The 19,965-nt window shown below is 34.2% G+C and overlaps 1 protein-coding gene across 8 annotated transcripts in view; it reads left to right on the top strand.

Moving 5' to 3' along the window:
* Positions 1-19,965, top strand: part of FERMT2 (FERM domain containing kindlin 2) — a 78,601-nt gene that overhangs the window by 38,961 nt on the left and 19,675 nt on the right. For 5 of the 8 annotated variants that reach the window (XM_088797339.1, XM_019725711.3, XM_019725709.3 and 2 more), the window contains exons 4-6: positions 12,345-12,479; positions 19,286-19,318; positions 19,645-19,870. In XM_088797339.1, the coding sequence (XP_088653465.1) occupies positions 12,345-12,479; positions 19,286-19,318; positions 19,645-19,870 (394 nt within the window). The remainder of the gene's footprint in view (positions 1-12,344; positions 12,480-19,285; positions 19,319-19,644; positions 19,871-19,965) is intronic. The other 3 variants (XM_019725713.3, XM_019725712.3, XM_019725710.3) reach the window with 1 other exon arrangement.

Raw genomic sequence — 19,965 nt, 5'->3', positions numbered from 1 at the left:
GAGTGTAAATGAGGTTATAACGACATTAAAATTAGCTAAAGGTCGTCAGGTCCTGGTCATGGATACTGGTCCTGCTGGATAAAACTGGTTCTTGTTTTCCCCCACTCCCCATGCGTTTCTTGTGAAACTGAAACCAGAGAGGTGCTTCACCTGGTGTCCTTGAGGGGATCAGTTCTCTGAGCTACCTGTATTGCCTCAGATAAGTGGATAAGATGTATGTGGTGTGTGTAGGTACACACACACACACACACACACACACGCATACGCATGCACGCGCGAATATTATTTGGCCACAAAGAAGGAAATCCAGCCATTTGTGACAGCATGAATGGAGGGTATTATGCTAAGTGAAAGAAGTCAGACAAAGATCTCACTTACTGTGAAATGGAAAAACACCACCCAAAACCAAAAAACAATACAGATTATCTTTTCTATAAAGGTGAAGATGAAAAACAAATGGCGAATCACTTAAACTACTTGTAACATTTTCTAGTTTTGGCTATTCTAGTCGATATGGGTTAACATCTCTGTGATTTCAGTTTTCATTACCCTTGTAACTAATGATATTGAGCATCTTTTCATGTGTTTAATTGCCACCACATAATATTTTTGGTAAAGTGTTTGAATCCTTTGCCTTCCCCCCCTTTTTTTAAATTAGGTTGTTTGTCATCTTACTGGGTTAAGTTGTAAGCATTTTTGCATATACTAGATATGGAAAATTTATTGAATGTGTTTTGCAAATATTTTCTTACTGTTTGGCTTATATTTTAATTGTCTTTTGAAGAACAAACGTTTTAATTTTGATGAAGACCACTTTATGATTTCTTTGATGATTTTTGTTCATAGACACAAAAATCTTTAACAAAATTTTAGCAGATTGCATCCAGCAATATGTAAAAAAGATGAACACATCATGATCAAGTGAGGTTTATCTCAAGAATATGAAACTATGTGTGTATGTGAAAGGAATGTATATTGTCATTGGGTGGGAATGTTCTATGAATGACAGGTCAGGTTGGTTGATAAGAGAGGATTGTTGAAATCTTTAACTGTAATTGTTAATTTTTTCTTACTCCTTTCACTTTTATCAGTTTTATTGAAGTATTCTTATTATGCACACACATTTAGAATTGTTACGTCCTATTGAAGAATTTACTGTTATCACTGAAATATTCTATATTCATGATAATATTGTTTGCTTTGAAATATACCTATATCTTTTCCTATCCTGTTTCTTTTAATTTATTTGTGTCTTTAAACTACATTTTTTATAAACAACATATAGCTAGAGCTGTTTTTTATATCTATTCTGATAATCCCCGCCCTTCTATAAACTATTTAGACCATTCATATTTAATGTTATTATCAATGTGGTTGAGTTTAAATCGACCATCTTAGTATTTTTTACATGGTATTTATTTTTTTATTGTATTGTTTTTTGTTTGTTTGTTTCCCTTTTTCCAATTGAGAGGAATTTGTTTGTTATGATTACATTTATCTCCACTGTGCCATAGTAGCTATTACCACTTTTATTTCGTCTTCTTAGTGGTTGCTCTAGGGTTTACAACATGAGACTTTTAAACTTACAGTCTATGTTCTAATAGTATAATAATACCAGTTCACACATAGTGTAATAATAACCTTATAACAGTATAGTTCCTGTTCCCCTTACCTGTCCTTTGGGCTACTGTCATGTTTTACTTTCACATATGCTAAAACCCACAATATGTTATTATCTTCCCCTAAAACATTGTCTTTTCAAAGTATTAGAAAATAAGGAAAATGGTCTTTTGTAATTGCCCACATATTTACCATTTTTCAGTGCTCTCTGTGAGGATACTTTCCAGGTGTTATCTTTTTTACTCTACCTGAAGGACTTCATATGACCTTTTTATAGTGTTGGTCTGTTGGTGATGATTTTTTCACCTTTTGTCTGTAAGGTCTTGATTTTGCCTTAATTTTTGATATTGCAGCTGGGTGAAGAATTCTGGACTTTATCCCTGCTCCAGTAATTTACAGATGTCTCTATTATCTTCAGGTTTGTGTAACTCAGAGAATTCTGTTAATATTCTTTTATTTGTGCTCCTGTATGTTTTCTCTGTTGGCCTTTTAGGAATTTATCCTGGTTTTCAGCAATTTAATTCTGATGTATCTTGGCATAGTTTTCTTCAGGTTTATTCTGTTCTAGGTTCATTGCATTTCTTAGATCTCTGGGTTTATGGTCTTCATCAAATCTGATAATTTTCAAATTAATTTTTCAAATAATTTTTAGTGTCCCTTCCCACACTTCCCATCCTTTGTGGGACTCTAGTTTCATGTATGTTAGACTGATTATTGTTCCAAAGGTCACTGATGCTGTGTTCCTTTTTTCAGTCTTTATTCTTTGTGCTTCATTTTGAATAGTGTCTGTTGTTATAGCTTTAATTTCACTGATCTTTTGCTAATCTGCCGTTGATCCCATTAGTGTATTTCATTTTAGATGTATTTTTTTATCACTAGACGCTTGATTTTTGCCTTAGTAAAATATGTAAATCTTTCATTTTTCTCATTATGTTTATGCTTTCCTTTACTTAACATGTGGAATATATTTATAATAGCTATTTTAATATGTTTGATTACTAATTCTATCATTGCAGTTATTTCTGCTTTAACAGGAGCAGAAATTTCTGCTTTAACAGAAGCAGAAATAACTTTTTTCCCCTTTACTCCTGGTAATGGGTCATATTTTCCTGCCTCTTTTATACCTGGTAATTTTTTTTTTCTACATAATTTATTGTGATCAATGTTAAATAAAATATTAATTTTCATCATTTGCTTCAATTCATGTGTTCTTGACCAATTCTTCATTTTTCCTTCCAAAATGTTGCATGCCACACCTCTTCTTACATGCAGTTGTGCTCCTAGCGGTTTAGTCATCCTGTAAGTTTTTGGGAAACATTCATCATGACAGCCTTCATTCATCTTCAACTCCTAGGCTCTGTTTCACCTTGAAAGGCCGGGCCACAGTCTCGCAGGCCCTGACGCCCGCCACTCGGTCCGTGTGGCCAATGGTGTCTTGAGCTACTTCCTACTTCGGTGGAAAAAGAACTATGCCTGGTAATTTTTGATTGAATAATGCCCTCTATTACATTTTACATTATTGGTGGCTGGATTTCTTGAAAGTAGTATTAGCTTTGTTCTGGCCAGCAGTCGTATTAGTTGGAATCAGTTGGATCCTTTCGGTGCTTGTTTTTAAGCTTTGTTAGGGTAGGTCCAGAGCCCCCATTAGTCTAAGACTAATTTCCCTCTGGGGATTCCTCTCAATACCCTGTGTATTAGGAGGACTTGTCTCTGACACATGCACAGATCAGCATTGAGCCAGTCGCCAGCAGTTAACTGCAGAGCTCCAGAGCTCTCTCTGTGGAGCTCCCTTCTCTCCAGTACTCTGACCCACGAACTCTAGCCATTTCTTGGCCTTCCTGAACACTGTCTGAGGTCTCTCAACTCAGTAAGACCTCACTCTGTACAACTTCTAGGCAGTAAGCTGGCACACTCAAAGGGCTCATCCTGTCTTTTTTCTTTTCTCTTCTGTGCTCTTTGTCTAATGTCTGAAAACCTTTCTTTTCCTTTCTATTGGTTAAATAAAGCAGGAGGGTAAATCAAGTCCCTGTTATTCCATCTTAGAGGAGACTCTCCATTTTTAATTTATCCTTGATATTTTGTCTAGCCTTATACCTTTTTTGAAAACCATCATTTGCTCATTGAAGCATTATTTAAAAGAAGACCATTTCTTTCACAGTAATTTCAAATTGAACATATTCAAAACTGAGCTCATGGCATTCCTTCCCAAATCTCCGTGCTCCCTCCTCCCCACTCTGTCCTTTAGAAGTTTCCATAGCAGCAAAAGGTACCACCATTCCAGATAAACAAACTAGCAACTTGGGAGTCATAGTTAGCACCACTCTCTGTCTCACCTACACATCTCATCAATCACCTAGAAGTGTTATTTTTGCCTCCAAGATATGTCCTGAATCTTTTCACATCTTTCCATCTTTATCACCCCTACTGCTCTAGTAAGACCACATTACCACCACCTCTCCCTTAGGCTGTTCCAGCAGCCTCCTAAATTGTCTCCTTTATCCATTGTTGTTCATTCCAATGCATTCTTTATACTGTAAGCAGGAACATTTAAAAATTTGTTATCAAAGTAATAGATGCAAGGTTAAAGTTAAAAAGGCTTATAGCATAAAACTACTTTTTTGCCCTATTTCTCCCAGCCCCTAATCACGTTCCCTACCACTTTCTACTCTTTTAGTGTTTCTGATTTTCAGTTCCATATTTCTAAATAATGTGTTTATACTGCTATTTCTTGATTTATCCATTTTAGATATCTGTTCACCTTTTTTATTCAACTTTTTTCCTCCTTTTATTTTCACTGTTGTAATTTTGGGCTAAAGCAGTATCATTTACATTATTTTTAACAAGGTACATATTTTTACTTGCTGAACCAAACTATACAGTTTTACTTATCTCGTATTTTTGTTTACCATTTGCTTCGTTTTCAACCTGTATCTCTTGCTGATTCTTCTACATTCCACATTCTGTGTAATTTTCATGATCAAATACATTATCTGATAATAATCCCTCCTTTTTCTCTTCCTCGAGACACTCTACAGGCCCTCTGTCATCCTGCTCCAATAAGGATGTTTTCTAGGCCAAGGTGTCCAGTTAAAGCCCCAGGACTTCCCTTCACCTTTGTCCAAGGAAAATGGCTTTTTTCTTATATTTGATCCTTGCATTTTTCTCAGTGTTGATTTGCTCCCTTATTTTGGTGGACTGTATCCTCCATCAGCGTACCAAGGAAAAGGTGAATGGGATGTAAGTTTTTGAGATGTTACCCTTGAAAATGTCTTTATTTTGCCCTTTGATAGAATTGTTGGATTGAAAATTATTTTCCTTCCGAATTGAGAAGTCATTGTTCAGTGGTTTTAGCTTCCAGTGTTCCTGTTGATGGTGCTGATAGTGTTCTTTTTACTTTTATTTTTATTTTCTTTGAAGACTGCTTTTTCTCTCTGGAAACTTGAAGGATCTTTTCTTTTTCCTGCCATTTTGAAATTTCATGGTAATTAATGTGCCCTAATCCCTCCTGTTTGTTTTCACTGTTCTTTCTGTTAGTAGTAATTAGTCAGACTATGTTACTGAATTGATACTCTTACTATTATCTCTTCTATTGGAGTTTTTTGTTGTGGATATCAAATTTTAATTTTCAATGCTGTATGTTTTTATCTGGATGTTTATTACTCAGGTATTCATGAATACATTTAAGATTTGTGGAACTTATATAAATTAAACCTCAACAAAATAGTTTTTGTTTTTTTAAAGGACCTCCCCCCCCCCCCCCCCCGTTCGTTAATACCCAAGATCTTTCTTAATCTCTGGTTGATTATAAAACATCCATTTATCTCTCATAGATGTCATTGTCTTATCTTTCTGAGAATTGTAATAAGAGGTTTTTGTTTTGTTCTTCTGTTCTCAGCATTAGCTCTACTTCTTTAAGTTGTTTTTCTTTTCATTTGGTCTCTTTAATGTTAGAATCTCTGTGAGTTTTCCATTGCAGCCGTAATAAATTACCATAAATGTAGCAGCCTAAAGCAACACAAATTTCTTACCTCACAGTCTCTATAACGTTAGAACTCCTGGCACAGCATGGCTCCTCTGGGTCCTCTGCTTAGAGTCTTATAAGCCCGAAATCAAGGTGTCAGCAGGGTTGTGTTCCTTCCAGAAGGCTCGGAGTCTAAATGGTAGAATTTGGTTTCATGTGGGTGTAGGACTAGGTTCCCCTGGTTTGTCTGCCAGGCGTCATTCTCAGCTTCTAGAGGCCTCCCAAATCCCTTGACTTGTGGCTCTCTTCCTCCATCTTCAAAACCAATAACAGCAAATCCAGTCCTTCTTACACTTCAGATCTGTCTGACTTGTGCTCTCTCATCTCTCCTCTGCTTCCCTCTTCTTCCTTCCTCTTCTGTTTGGAAGGCCTCATGTGATTACATTAAGCCTCCCTCGCCAATCCAGAATAATCTTCATAAAATCAGTTGATTAGTAACCTTATCATTTAGTAATCTTAACTTTTGCAAAGTTTGTTCACAGCAGTCCCTAGATTAGTGTATGATTGTACATCCAGGGACAGGAATTTTAAGGGTGTATGTCTAGAATTCTGCCTACGACAGAAGCCTTTCTCAAATGTCTACCAATCATTGATTGTCCGTTCATACATTTACTGATGGGGCATAAGATCTTTTCCCTAGGTCTGGCTGTTCAGGTTCTCCTCTAAGGAATCCAGAAGGTGTGTATCTAAAGGGTAGGTTTAATCCAGATGGAGCAGGAAAGGGGCTCTGGAGCAGGATTCATTTTTCATGTTGCTGTTTTTACTGCTGGGTCATGCTTGGTTCAGCATGGTGATATTCAGCGTGTTTCCCATTGGTATCTCCTTCCGCAAACACCTTAATTTTATATTTCTGCTCTTTGCTATATCTCCTACTACACCCCCATCTGGCTCTGTCTCCCAGAATTTTTCTGACATTTCTTACCTGATATTTTCTCCTGTTCTTTCTGTCCTTATAAATTTTTTTATTTCTTTATTTTTTGTATGATTTTCTAAAGGTGTAAAAATAAATGCACCAGCTCAATATACATGTTTAACCAGAAACTCTCTAGAAAACTAAAATCTGAATGTTATCTTACCTGAGAACCCTTCTCTGCTCGTTTCCCACTTCCTCACCCCATAGTTTTTGATATGTATAGCATATATGTAGTCTAACTCCCACTAGACTTGTCTTGATTACTTTATATTGATTTTGAACATTAAATTTCATTGCTACTTAGTGTATTTTTCTGTTATAAAGAGGTACTGGCTCATTGCTTTGTGTAGAGACTCATAAATGGCTAGTTTATTATTGAACTATAAAATTTAGCATAAATGAAAGATAGCATTGTATTTTGGTATACTCATTTTAAAATTTTTATATCTCATAATACTCTAGGTGTATTTTATTTTAGTACGTATAAAGCTTTGTTTAATTACTTAACATGCTTCACCAGGCCTACTCTTATACATGTGATTCAGATTCCTAAATTCCTGTATCAATGAAATAATTAGTATCTTATGTGAAGGTGTAGGCCTACTTTCCTTTTTTGTTATTGTTGAACTGAAAACTACTTATTCACAGAGTTCATGTGCAACCAGTGGCTATCCAGAGAAATAAGATGTCATTCTTCTCCACCGTCCCCTTTCCCTAAGTTACTAGTTCTCAAGGAGTTGGAATCAGAATTACCTAGAGAGCTTTTTTGTTGAGATATAATTGACATGGAACATTAAATTAGTTTTAGGTGTACGACATAATGATTTGATATTTGTATATATTGCAAAATGATCACCACACTAAGTGTAGTTAACATCCATTAATTACTAGAGCTTTTATAAGACAAGCTGCTGGAAGCCCTGAGCCACTAAGAGTATCTGGGAATGTGGCCCACGCATGTATTTTTAATGTTATTTTTAACTTCACAAGTGAGTCTCATGGACACAGAGTTAACTGCTTCATCTGCATAGGACTGACCAAAAGCTAGTTATAATACTCATTCTTCTAATAACATTAATCGCTGGTTTGTAAACTGGACAGGAAATGACTTAAGGAAAAAAAAATCTCAAAGAATGAATCATGCAGTGCAGTGGTTTTCAAGCAGAAAGGACACACGAGATACATTTGGGAGGCCTTTTCAAATTATACATGCTTGTTTCCCCCTCCCATTAAACTTGATGATGGTGAATTGTGATAGAAGGGTGTCATATCTTTCAGGTGTGATTCATTTTATGTCCTTCTGTCCTTTTTAGATTTTTCACTATGTACCATTACTTGATTTTCTTTGGTGGATCGAATGGGTGGAGAAATGGATTACTACCACCACCCTGCCCTCACTTAATACTGAAGTAGCTGATTATTCAGAGGCTTGGACTTTTCTAATGCCTTTTCTTTCTTCCAACATGGATAGTGATGGCATTTAAAACTGAGGGTACACTGAGAATTGAAAATGTAACTCATAAATCATTAGGTCTCTTAGAATGTTAAAAATCTTGTTTATTTTCAAAGTAGTCTAGGTAGGAAATGATGACTTAGTTCTATTAGATAGTATAGCTCAAAAGATGTACTTGAAATATCCTAGGAGTTTCTGAATCTACACAATCATAGCAATTAGTGCTAATGCATCAAACCCCAAAAAATAGATTTGAAGATAAATGGTTTCACTTCTTTATAACTTGAATATGTAAGAATGACGAAAACCCTTGATTTTTAATTGTGTAACTTTAGCTAAAGAGTGTGCTGTCCTATTTTTAACTTTAAAAAGAAATGAGATATATCTAGAAGCTTTTAAGAAAGTGACAAAATTTAAGGAACATGCAGTTATTTTTAACACGATTTCTGCTGTTTAGTGCTTAAGATGTACTTTACCCTAAATTTATTAACAAAAAGAGCAGTTATATTCACTTACTATCTAGTAACCTATCTGTTCAGGACAGTTTTTTCTGGTAATTCTATTTTCATGTTTCAGAAAAACATTCCCCATAAAATAGCCTGTAAAATACAGAACAAAACAAAACCTAATGTGTATCAGTGTTCCTGATGGTAAAATTCAAATAACTAACAGAGAAACAAAAAAACCTATGTAGTTATTAAAAGATTTATTTGGACTTCTTTTTCAAACATGGACTGTGGTGTATATAAAATACATTTTTAAACAAGAAAGTCCAGTGTTGTTTGCAGTGATTTTTTTTTTTCTACCATGTTAAATTTTACATACAAATTAACCTTGATTTGAAGAAATCTAATAGAAAAATGAGTAAAGGAAGGAAATAGTATAAATGGCTAAAAACCTCTGAGGAAATGTAAAAATGACTACTAGTCCAAGAAATGTAAATTGAAACAAGGAGATAAACATACTGTTTTTCAATATGCAAAGCTTTAAAATAACACGTGTTCATCTTGCTCCACTTTTGCCTTAAAATTATTATAATCTTTGATCTATTCAACTCCAATGAATTCTTAAAGAAATAAAATACAGAAAAATGTGTACATAGATAGATGTTTCTAGAATCATTTATAATGGGCTCAGTATTAGAAGAACAGGAAAATTATATATTTACACAGTAGAATTTTATACTTCTATTCAAATGATCACTTATTTACATAGTCACATTCCATTTATCAAGAACAGTTTTAAAGAACTTGATTATTTATACTTTCTTGTAATTTCCAAATGATTATATAATTTTTAAAATTAGAGAAAAGCATTAATACCTAATACTTGCAAAGCACTTGTTATGTGCCTGCCCTGTTCAAGGAACTTCACCAATATGAATCATTTAATTTTCACAACAACCTCCTGAGGTGTACTATTATTTTCATTTTACAGATGAGGAAACTTGGACATTGACAGGCTGAGTAGCTTGCCCAAAGTCCCACAGCTAATACATAGTGGCGCTGAGATTTGAATTTAGGTAGTTTGGCTGTGGGCTTCTGCCTCAAACTGTGCCCCATCAGCCCCGCAGCAGTATGGGCCATCCTAGTTTCAGGTCCCCTACAAACAGAAAGCTTTCTGAATTTATAATACTAGATTGAAACCAGTGGATATTGTGGGCTCTTGAAGGTACAAACTGCTACATGTAAAACTTTGATCTAGTAACCTAGCAATCTGTAGCATTACAAGTTATACAGTGATTTGTATTTTGTTGTCCACTCTTTTATACCCTGATATACAGTATAGTGCTGCCAAACATGATGCATCGACCCAGTGCTTCTCCCTTCTGCTGCCTTTTTTCTTGTCTGTCTCTCTCTCTCTCTCTCTCTCTCTCTCTCTCTCTCTCTCTCTCTCTCTCTCTCTCTCTCTCACATGCTCTTTACTTTTTAATTAACTTTATTTTAGTATAACTGATATAAATTATACCTATTTAAAGTGTAAACTGTGATGAGTTTTAACAAACATCTGCATCTGTGAAACTACCATAATCAGGATTCAGAACATAGCTGTCAGCCCTCAAACTTCAGCCAGACAACCATTGATCTACTCGGTCACTATAGTTTTGTTTGTTATTTTTTAGAATTTTATGAATGGAATCATGCAGTATATACCCTTTTCTAATCATCTTCTTGCACTTAGCACAATGGTTTGGAGATACATTCATGTTATTTCATGTGTCAGTAGTTTGTTTTTACTGATGAGTTGTGTTCCATTGTAGGAGTATACCACTAACATAAAAATACATTTTGTTTGTCCATTTGGGTTGTTTCCAGTTTTGGCTATTACAGATGTGCTTTTCATTTTCTTGAGTAAATAACTCAGAGTGAATGTTAGAGTTGTATGTGTTTAACTTTATAAGAAACTTCCAAACTTTTCAAAAGTTGTCTCATTTCACATTCCTAGCAGCTGGGTATGAGAATTTCAGTTCCTGCACATCCTGACAAACATAGGGTATTATCAGTCTTATTATTGCTGGCTACTCTGATGGGTGTGTGATGCTGTCTTGTGGTTTTAGTTTGTATTTTCCTGACCAATAATGTTGGGCATCTTCCTGTGTCGCTTAGCCATGTTACGTATTCTTTGGTGAAGTGCTTGTCCAAATCTTTACCCCATTGGTCCAAGTTGTGTGTGTTCTTTACACACATATATTTTGCATACAAGTCTTTTGTCAGATAGAAGTGTATATTTTGTGAATATTTTGTCCCAGTATACAGCTTGCTTTTTTGTTATCTCAGCAGTATCTTTCAAAGAGTGAGTTTTTGTTTTGGGCTTATTTTGAAAATAAAGGGCAATTTTTTTTGTGGTGTGTTTGTCCTATCTAAGAAATCTTTGTCTACTTATATTTTCTTTTAGGTCTATGATCCACTTAGAATTAATTTTTGCATATAGTGTTAGGTAAGGACTAGTGTTCTTTAAAAAAAAAAAATATGACTCTTGTTCAACACTGTTTGTTGAAAAGATTTGTCATTCTTTTTGAATTGCCATAGTACCTTGGTTCAAAATAATTGACCAGCTATATAAATGACCATGTTTCTGGACCCTTACTTCCATTCCATTATCTTTGTGTCTCATCATTTAGCCAATAATTATGTCTTGATTGCTGTAGCTTTATGAAGTTTTGAAATCGGGTATGTTATGTCCCCCAACTTTACTCTTTTTAAAAATTGCTTGGACTATTCTAGGATTGTTCTCATTTCCATATAAATTTTACAATCAACTTGTACAAAAGAGCAAGTTGGAATTTTGACTAGGATTCCATTGAATCTTTAGCTGATTTTGGGCAGAATTGACTTCTTAGCAATTCTTTAAATTCATGGACATGGTACATAATATATATACAGAGGGTGCCCAAAAAATGTATACACATTTTTAAGAAAGGAAAAAACTATTAAAATTGTAATACTTGATATATACCTATAACAAAAGATGAATACAAGTAACGTTTGACTTCTGCAATTATAAGAGGTGTTCAGAGTGGTTACCATCAGCATTCAGACACTTCTGATTACTGCTTGAGCAATGCTGAGCAAAGTGTCCACTTGTATGCCTTTTTTTGGCACCCTGGTATATATTTGGGTTTTCTTTAATTCCTTTTGTTAACTTTCATTTAACTATTTTGCCTCTTAGGGGATTCTTCAGTTAAAATTTCGAGATTTGGTAGTGATACAAAAGTATTTTCATTACATTTACTTTTCATGCAGAATTGATGGCTACCATATAATATAAAGCTTAATTTCCTACAGTTTTAGATAAAAAATACATGAGTAAGAATTCTAATACTGTGTTTCCCCAAAACTAAGACCTATCCGGACCATCAGCTCTAATGCGTCTTTTGGAGCAAAAATTAATATAAGACCGGGTCTTATTTTACTATAAATAGGTAAAATAAGACCTGGTCTTATATAAGACCTCCTTAAATATAGTAACTGTTTTATATAAGCCGGTCTTATATAAGACCGGGTCTTATATTAATTTTTGCTCCAAAAGATGCATTAGAGCTGATGGTCCGGCTAGGTCTTAGTTTTGGGGAAACACGGTATTTTCTTTTTGTAACCTAGATCATTATTGTTCCATTTTGATGTCACTATACTTAGTTATGAAGTAAGAGTGCTTTAGTAGATTTTTAAAAGTGTCATATCTGTCTTTTGCATAACATTAGTATATGGCAAAACAGAAACACATACACAGAAGGAAATTACAAATTCTTATTTTGAAATGGATTAATAGATGGATTCACCCAGTATAAAATGTTTAAATTTCATTAAGTCTAATAAAATGTTTTCTTATCTTAACAGATATCAGACACCCTGAAGAACTTTCTCTCTTGAAGAAGCCCAGAGATCCAACAAAGAAAAAAAAGAAAAAGCTAGATGACCAGTCTGAAGATGAGGCACTCGAGTTAGAGGGGCCTCTTATTACTCCTGGATCAGGTGAGTCTGACTAAGCAAGGGCTAAGTGTGAGAACCATGGACTGACTGTATGCCTGTCTTTCTGACAGCCGATAAATGGGTTACATAGATCAGGAAAATGGTGAGGTTAGCAAAAAAAAACAAACAAACAAAAAACCTTTCGGCATCTTCCCCCTCAGTCATGAAACCACCAGCCGAGTGCGTCTTGTGCATATCGTCATGTCAGGTGTTAATAGTTGCATCAATAAAGAGGAAGGCTGGTTCTTTGCTCAGGAAGAGTCAAAATGGAACAGTATCTTAATTGGGCTTAGTTGTTTGCTTTGCAGATATTGGATAGCTTTTTAGTGTTTAGTTTTCTTTTTTCTATATTCTGTGAAAAACACCACTGTTTAGTTAAGACATTTTATTTTTGTCAGGTTAAAACCTTCTGTCTGCTTTGCATCTGCTGGTCCCTTTGCCTCTCTGCCTTTTTCCTTTACTGGTTTGCTCCTTTAAGAAACTTTTTTCAAATTTCCTTCTATTACCTCCCCAACCTGAATTAGGTATTCTTCTAATTCAGCTCATTCCTGGTCTTTTAAATGCTGGGATGATGAAAATGAAAGCAAATACTCCATATCGTGCTTACTGTATGCCCAGAACTATTTCACACACTATCCTTGGAAACTCATTTAATTTTCACTACAACCCTTTGAAGTGGATTATGTTATTACTCATATTTTAAGGATGAAGAAATTATGGCACAGTAAGGTTAGGAACATACCTCGCAACTTTGTGTCACTGCTCACATACCGATAGCATTTGGGAGTTACCAAGAAATAAGATAACCCTTACTTTTGTTTTTTTTAATGTATCGTTTTAGCACCGTCTTTTATTTATTTACTTTTTTAAATTAAAGTTTCTTGGGGTGACAGTTGTTAGTAAAGTTGCATAGGTTTCAGGTGTACAATTCTGTAATAAATCATCTGTATGTCACATTGTATGTTCACCACCCAGAGTCAGTTCTTCTTCCATCACCATATTTTTTATCCGTTTTACCCTTGTTTATAGGCTAGTTGAAAAACAGTTACTATATTTAAGGAGGTAATATATAGATGCTAAATTAATGTTGTAGAAAAAATGTTGTAGGGATTCAGAAGACAAAACAATTTCAAGTAGAGTATATTCAGTTTATGGGCTGGGGAAGTAAGTTTGTGAATTAAGCAGTGGGTAGGATTTGGGTGGGAAGAAAAGGCGACCCAAGCAGAAAAACATGATATTGACAACATGCTGGCAGAAAAAAAGTACAGAACATGAACAAACTAGTTGAAGCAATTCATAGGGGAGAGACCTCCAAGGAACTTCAGGGTCACGCTGGAGGGTATTTAAAGTCAGGTTGAGGAATTTAGAGTAGTGCATTGTAGAGTCATTGGCTTCCAAATATGTTACAAAATGAACAAGTCATTATTTTAGAAAGAATACCTAATTCTAGTCAGTAAATGTGTTGGACAGAATGACAGGAAAGGTTGCAAATAGTAGTGGAAGCCTACAGATTGGGGAAGTAAAAGTGAATAAATGAATGTTGTGTCCATCCTCAGAAAAAGGTTAATTTTAAAATGTGATTTAGATATGGTGATTTATATTGATGAAGGCATCTGGCAGTAGACACAATCCCGGTTCTCAGTTATTTCATAGTTTAAATGGAAACTCATTTAATTTTTAACATAGAAGAGTCTACTTATGGGATGATTTTGGGGTGGTTGAAATCAGGTAGGATTGGTCTTAGAATTGCAAACGAGAGATTTTGTACACTGCTTTAAGGGAAGACAAAGGATGATGAATTTAGATGAGGTAATTTGGACTGAATAAATGTAGGTTTCTTTTTTTTTAAATTGAGGTGTTACATACAGTGAAATGAACACATTTTAAATTACATATGTGTATTACAGCTGTATACACCTGTAATCACCCAGAATAGGATGTAGCATATAGCATGACACCAGCACCTCCGCAGGCCTCCCACATGCCTTTCCCAGTCAATGTCCCACAAAATAACCACCTTTTGCCTCTGTGACCACAGATTAGTGTTGCCTGTTCTTGAACCTCCTATGAAGGAATCATACACTATGCGTTGTCTTGTATCTGTAAAGTGACAGTGTTTTGAATGCGGAAATTAAAAAATAGGTTTTAGTTGTCTACACCCAAGTAGTTTAAATAAAAACATGTGAGGATTTCCAACAAGTTGATATTAAATACTAAGGAAGTACCCAAAGATAGGGGTATGTAGAGGACTGATGATCTGTAGAGAAAATTTTCACTTAGTACCATGCACACATAAAAAGTAATGTGTAATTAATTTTTAAAAGAAATATTAAATGTCTAGTTTGCCTGCTTTTATGATTTGTTAGCACTTTAGTCAATTATTGGGCCAAATACTGAAAAATATGATCAATTGAATGTTGTGTCCATAATAAATAGCGATAGGTCCATATATCTCAGTGCCTGACATCTTGGGGACACACTATGCTGTGTTCACAAGTGTTCTTCTACTGCAGATGTGAAGGCGTTAGAGTAAATCTTCAGTTTACTGAGGAGCGTACAGTTTCCCTTAGTTCCACCATGCTTCTGGAATTATGAGCATCTCAGTGTGTGCATGGTCAACAAATCTGTGTAAATGATACTTATTAATTAGTACATTGTTTTTCATTTGAGCCTCACAAACCCCTTCAGTTTTGGTGGTATTATGCCTATTTTACTTATAAGGGAAGAACCCTACAAAAGTTAAGTAATTCTAGCCTAAGGTCTCACAGCTAGAATTCAAATCCAGGTCTGCCTGGCTCCAGTGCTAGTATTTGTAACCATTATGGAACATTCATCTCTCCTATTATCTTTTAAAGAAGTATTTTGTGAATTCTAATAGAAACATTTGATAAAATATTAATGTGTAAACTATAACTCAAAGCTAATTTATAAACAAGTAATGTTTTAAGAAGTAAAGGATCATGAGTGAATTAATAATTCTTAGACTTCAGTCAAATTCTTACATAGAGTTATGGTAAAAATCTGAGTTCTTAACTACCTTGCTTACATGGCTGTGCTCAAATGGCATGCTCTTGAGTGCTTTGCCACTTCCTAGCTATATCTAGATAAATATCTAATCTCCGATTACCTATTGGAGGGAACCCACTGAACTAGCCTGATCCCAGATCTGGGGAAAACAATTTTCAAGTAAGAATTAATTTTACAGTATAGTGCTGATATACAAATTACTAATCTCAGGATGTAATATGTAAATAGAAATACAAAATTATCTCATCAGAAACTTCTCTGAAAAATCTAAAAGGCACAGCTAGACAAAGGAAAACTCTGGGTCTTAAAATAACACGTACAGGAAGTAATCAATACTTGCTTGGCACTGTCAGGAAAGTCACTTTTGCAGGATGCTGTTTTTCCTAACTGGCACTTGCCATTTTAAGCAGCAAAACATTTTCTAAAAACTACTCTTTAATTATAAAAGTAATGCATGTACATCGTAAAAATTCAAATACAGAATTATGTATTCATTTGTTTTTAATGAAAGTGAGAGTGTTATACACACATTTGTAATTTGCGTTTTTCACTTAGCAGTGCATACTAATTGACCTCGTATCTGTTTTTAATTTCAAGTCATACTTTAATCTCATAAAAAATGCAAACATTACAGAAAATTTACTAAACTGAAATTTCACTTCAACTTACTCTCTTGCTACTCCCTCTCAAGAAGTAATTTCTTGATTGCTGTGTATAAATATATTGTAAACAGTTGGAGTGCAATTTGCCAGTACCTTTTCTATGTGTTTATATACTACTTACATGTCTAGTATTTTTAATAACATGATGAGAACCCAAATACATATTGTATATTCTGCAGTTTGAGTATTTTTCATTGAACAATATGTTTTAATGATTTTTCTGTGTCAGAATAGAGATGTCTCGCTAGTTCTTTACAAATGGCTTCAAAGTTTTCCATATTAGAAAAACTATTTAACTGTATCTAATTTTTCTATCAAATATACTCCATAAAGTTTTCCCAAAAGTTCAAATATACTCAAAAAGAGAATGTGAAAGTGATGGTTTCACATTCCCATCAACAGTATATGAAAATGCCCCCTTTTCTACATTTTGCCAATATGAAACGTAAAACTTTACAGATTTTTGCCAATATGATAATAAGTAGTATCTCAGAATTTATTTCTATTTCCCTGATAAACACTAGTGTGACTATATTCATATATAGCCATTCCTATCCTATTGGAATTTTCAAATTATGGACTTGATCCATTTTTTATTTTTAGTGATATTAATCATTTGATATGTTACATATGTTCCCTATACTGGCATTCGGTTTTTAATTTTGTTGTGGTCTTTTTTACTATACTAAAGTTATACATTTGTATGTAGTCAAATCTATTATTTACTTTATAGTTCTGAGTTTTCACTCAAAATCTTTACAGATATAAAAATGCTGTATTTCGTTTTAACACTTTTATAATTATTTCATATTTATGTTTTTAATTCACCTGTATTGTATAATTTGATGGAAAATTTTCTAAAATGTATTAAAATAACTTTAGTTCTCTTTTTAAAAAGAACGTATAAGAACATAATTTGTAATAACCAAGTTATGAGGCAGATTCTACAGTGTTAAAATACAGCAATACTCTCAGGAACTATTAGGTTATATGGTGGTTTTTAATATCTATAGCAGGTGGCCCAATACTGTAGTGCTCGTTCAATTCTTGATTTCTCCTTAGTTTTTACGTTATCTTTCCATATAGTTCAGCATACTCATATTGTGTTGCTGACTAAATATGTTACTTCATCTTACCCTCTATTAGTTTTCTGCTTCAAATATGTTTTAAATTGGGCAATCAGGAATACAAGAGCTAGTAGGACTGCCATTGAACTGAGACTTCAAAGGAATTTAAAATGCACTTACCCTCTTACCCAGCAATGTTGCTAGAATTGAGAAATAAGTACAAAAATGTTTCCTGGAAGCATTTTTTGCAATAGCAGTGGTGACATCAATAACAAAACACTAAACAAATAAATGCACACCAGTTGGGAACAGCTTAACTAAATTACCGTACACAGGAGGCAGAGTGTGTAGCTGCAGACTGGCTGATTATATCTTGGCTGTGCAACTTAATAGCTCTTGACATTGGACAAGTTATTTAACCTGTTTGTGCCTCAGTTTGCTCCTCTAAAATGAGAATAATGAAGTTGCTGAGAACACTAAATGAGTTATTACCATAGAGTGCCTAACAAAATAAGAACAAACAGGAAAAATGAAGTGATTAAAGATGAAGTGTAGAATATACAAGTATAGGAAATTGAGAGGGAAGAGATTTGCGTGAGTGGCTGATTCTATTAAGTGTGTGATTTAGGGGAATATATTTTTTGTTTCAGAAATTTCATAAAGAAAACAGTCAACTCTAATTTTACTCAGTTCTGAATAGTAATTATAGTTCAGTATTCTGCCATTCTTAAGTAAAAGGTTTGTTTAATAGGTCTTTGAAATAAGTGAGAAGATTCTGCCAAGAAGGTATTATTTTCCACACCTATGTACATGCATTCTCTATATAACAGAATTATCCTTTGCCCAGCTGAGCTGGAGTAGTTTTCAGCCCTTTTAGTGTGAGGTGCCCAAGTAATCTTTCAGAAAATGCCCTTGTAGTTCAAGGTTCTGTCTTTTAAAGCTACAAATAATACCCCAGTGTTCTTTAAAAGCCTGAAAAGGAGAGTTCACAGCTTTCTATGTTGCTTATTTAAGTATAACAATGTAGAGATTCTACAAGTGGCTTAGTACTAACATTGGAAAAACACATATAAAGGACATCCAATTACATACCCTGTAGCTAGAAAGATTTTTTTTTTTTTACTGTACATTCTCTTCCTAGAATAGGTTATGACAACTACAGAAGTCTCTAGCTTTGCCATCACTTTTTCATACGTAATTGTTTCTACCATTGCGTGAGGGTAGAGGGAGTTAGAGAGCAAAGTAGAGAATTCCCAAGCATAGTCCTAAATCAGGTAAGGGAAACAGCCGTTCTTTTTTCCATCATCCATTAACAATGTGATACCCATTTATACATTAGCTTTTTAAAAATGATGACTAAAGGAAAAAATTAACAGGACTCTGGAGGAGAGGTGTTTTTACTTAATGTCATTCTGAACTTTTAAAAAATGTCTAACCTTAATTTTTGTAGTTTAAATGACAGAGTATATATCATCAGTTGACTAATTCGACAAATTTTTAATTTAGCCTCTACTGTATGCCTAGTCCTTTAATACCAAGGAATCAAGATAAAGACAATATCCCTGCCTCCAGGAGTTTAATTACAGAATGTACCTTTGTTAGTTACAGTAAGCCTTTTTCCAGGCCAAAATTTTATCTACCCCTTTGCTTTAATACTTTATTTGTAAATCTGTTGGAACCAGCTTAGCTAGTCACTGAGAAAACATTAACATAACATTGTTATCTTAATTTATGTGAATATTCACTTAACATTGAGCAGTCTTAAAATGCAGGGTATGGATTTCAAAGGATGATAAATGTGGATATGTTTGTCACTAGACACTTGACTGGATCACAACTTCATTCTTTTGAATTGGACAGAAAACTTATTTGACTTAGGTTATAGCTTGGGTTCTTTCCTCTTAAATCCACTTGAAATATGTACTTTAGTTTATGATTCACAATTAGAAAAAATCTTTTTTTCTTTTTTCCATTTCCTTTTCATTCTTTTGTTTCTGTCTTCTATTGTTGCCTTTCCTTTATCTTCTGAATTCCTTTCTTTCCTTTTCTATAGGCACTGATGTTCTTTACATTGGCCCTCTGAAAGGTGAGCCTTGCCACAATTAAAAACAAAAAGTATGAGTCTGCTTTAGCTATACCTTAACTTCTAATTCTCTTGAACTGATTTTCCCCCCCAGAATTTCCACCAACTTAATTATATTCTTTTAGCGTTATTATATGTTTGAATGTTCTACAAATAGAGTGTTAAAATTAATTTCACATGATTTCAAGACAGGTAAAATAATGTACTGAGCTTTCTTCAAGAATGAAGCTTGTTTTTCACAATGTGCTTTATATTATTATAGCATGTATTACTGAAAAGTAAGATTCTGTACTTCATACTTACTACTTATTTTTCATGTTATTTATTAGGAAGTATATATTCAAGCCCAGGACTTTATAGTAAAACAATGACCCCCACTTACGATGCTCATGATGGAAGTCCTTTGTCACCAACTTCTGCTTGGTTTGGTGACAGTGCTTTGTCAGAAGGCAACCCTGGTATCCTTGCTGTCAGTCAGCCTATCACATCACCAGAAATCTTGGCAAAAATGTTCAAGCCTCAGGCTCTTCTTGACAAAGCAAAAATCAACCAGGGGTAAGTTTTAAGATATAATTAAAGACTTCCTTTATCCATTAGAAGTAGAAGTATGTTACTAATTCTGTATTGCTTTGTTCTGCTGCTCTTGTTCC

The sequence above is a fragment of the Rhinolophus sinicus genome, chromosome 3 (assembly GCF_057876585.1).
Source record: "Rhinolophus sinicus isolate RSI-liver-muscle chromosome 3, RSI-T2T, whole genome shotgun sequence".
In the NCBI taxonomy this organism is placed as follows: domain Eukaryota; kingdom Metazoa; phylum Chordata; class Mammalia; order Chiroptera; family Rhinolophidae; genus Rhinolophus; species Rhinolophus sinicus.
The sequence above is the reverse complement of the archived record's forward strand: the minus strand, read 5'-3'. Positions and strand labels throughout refer to the sequence as shown.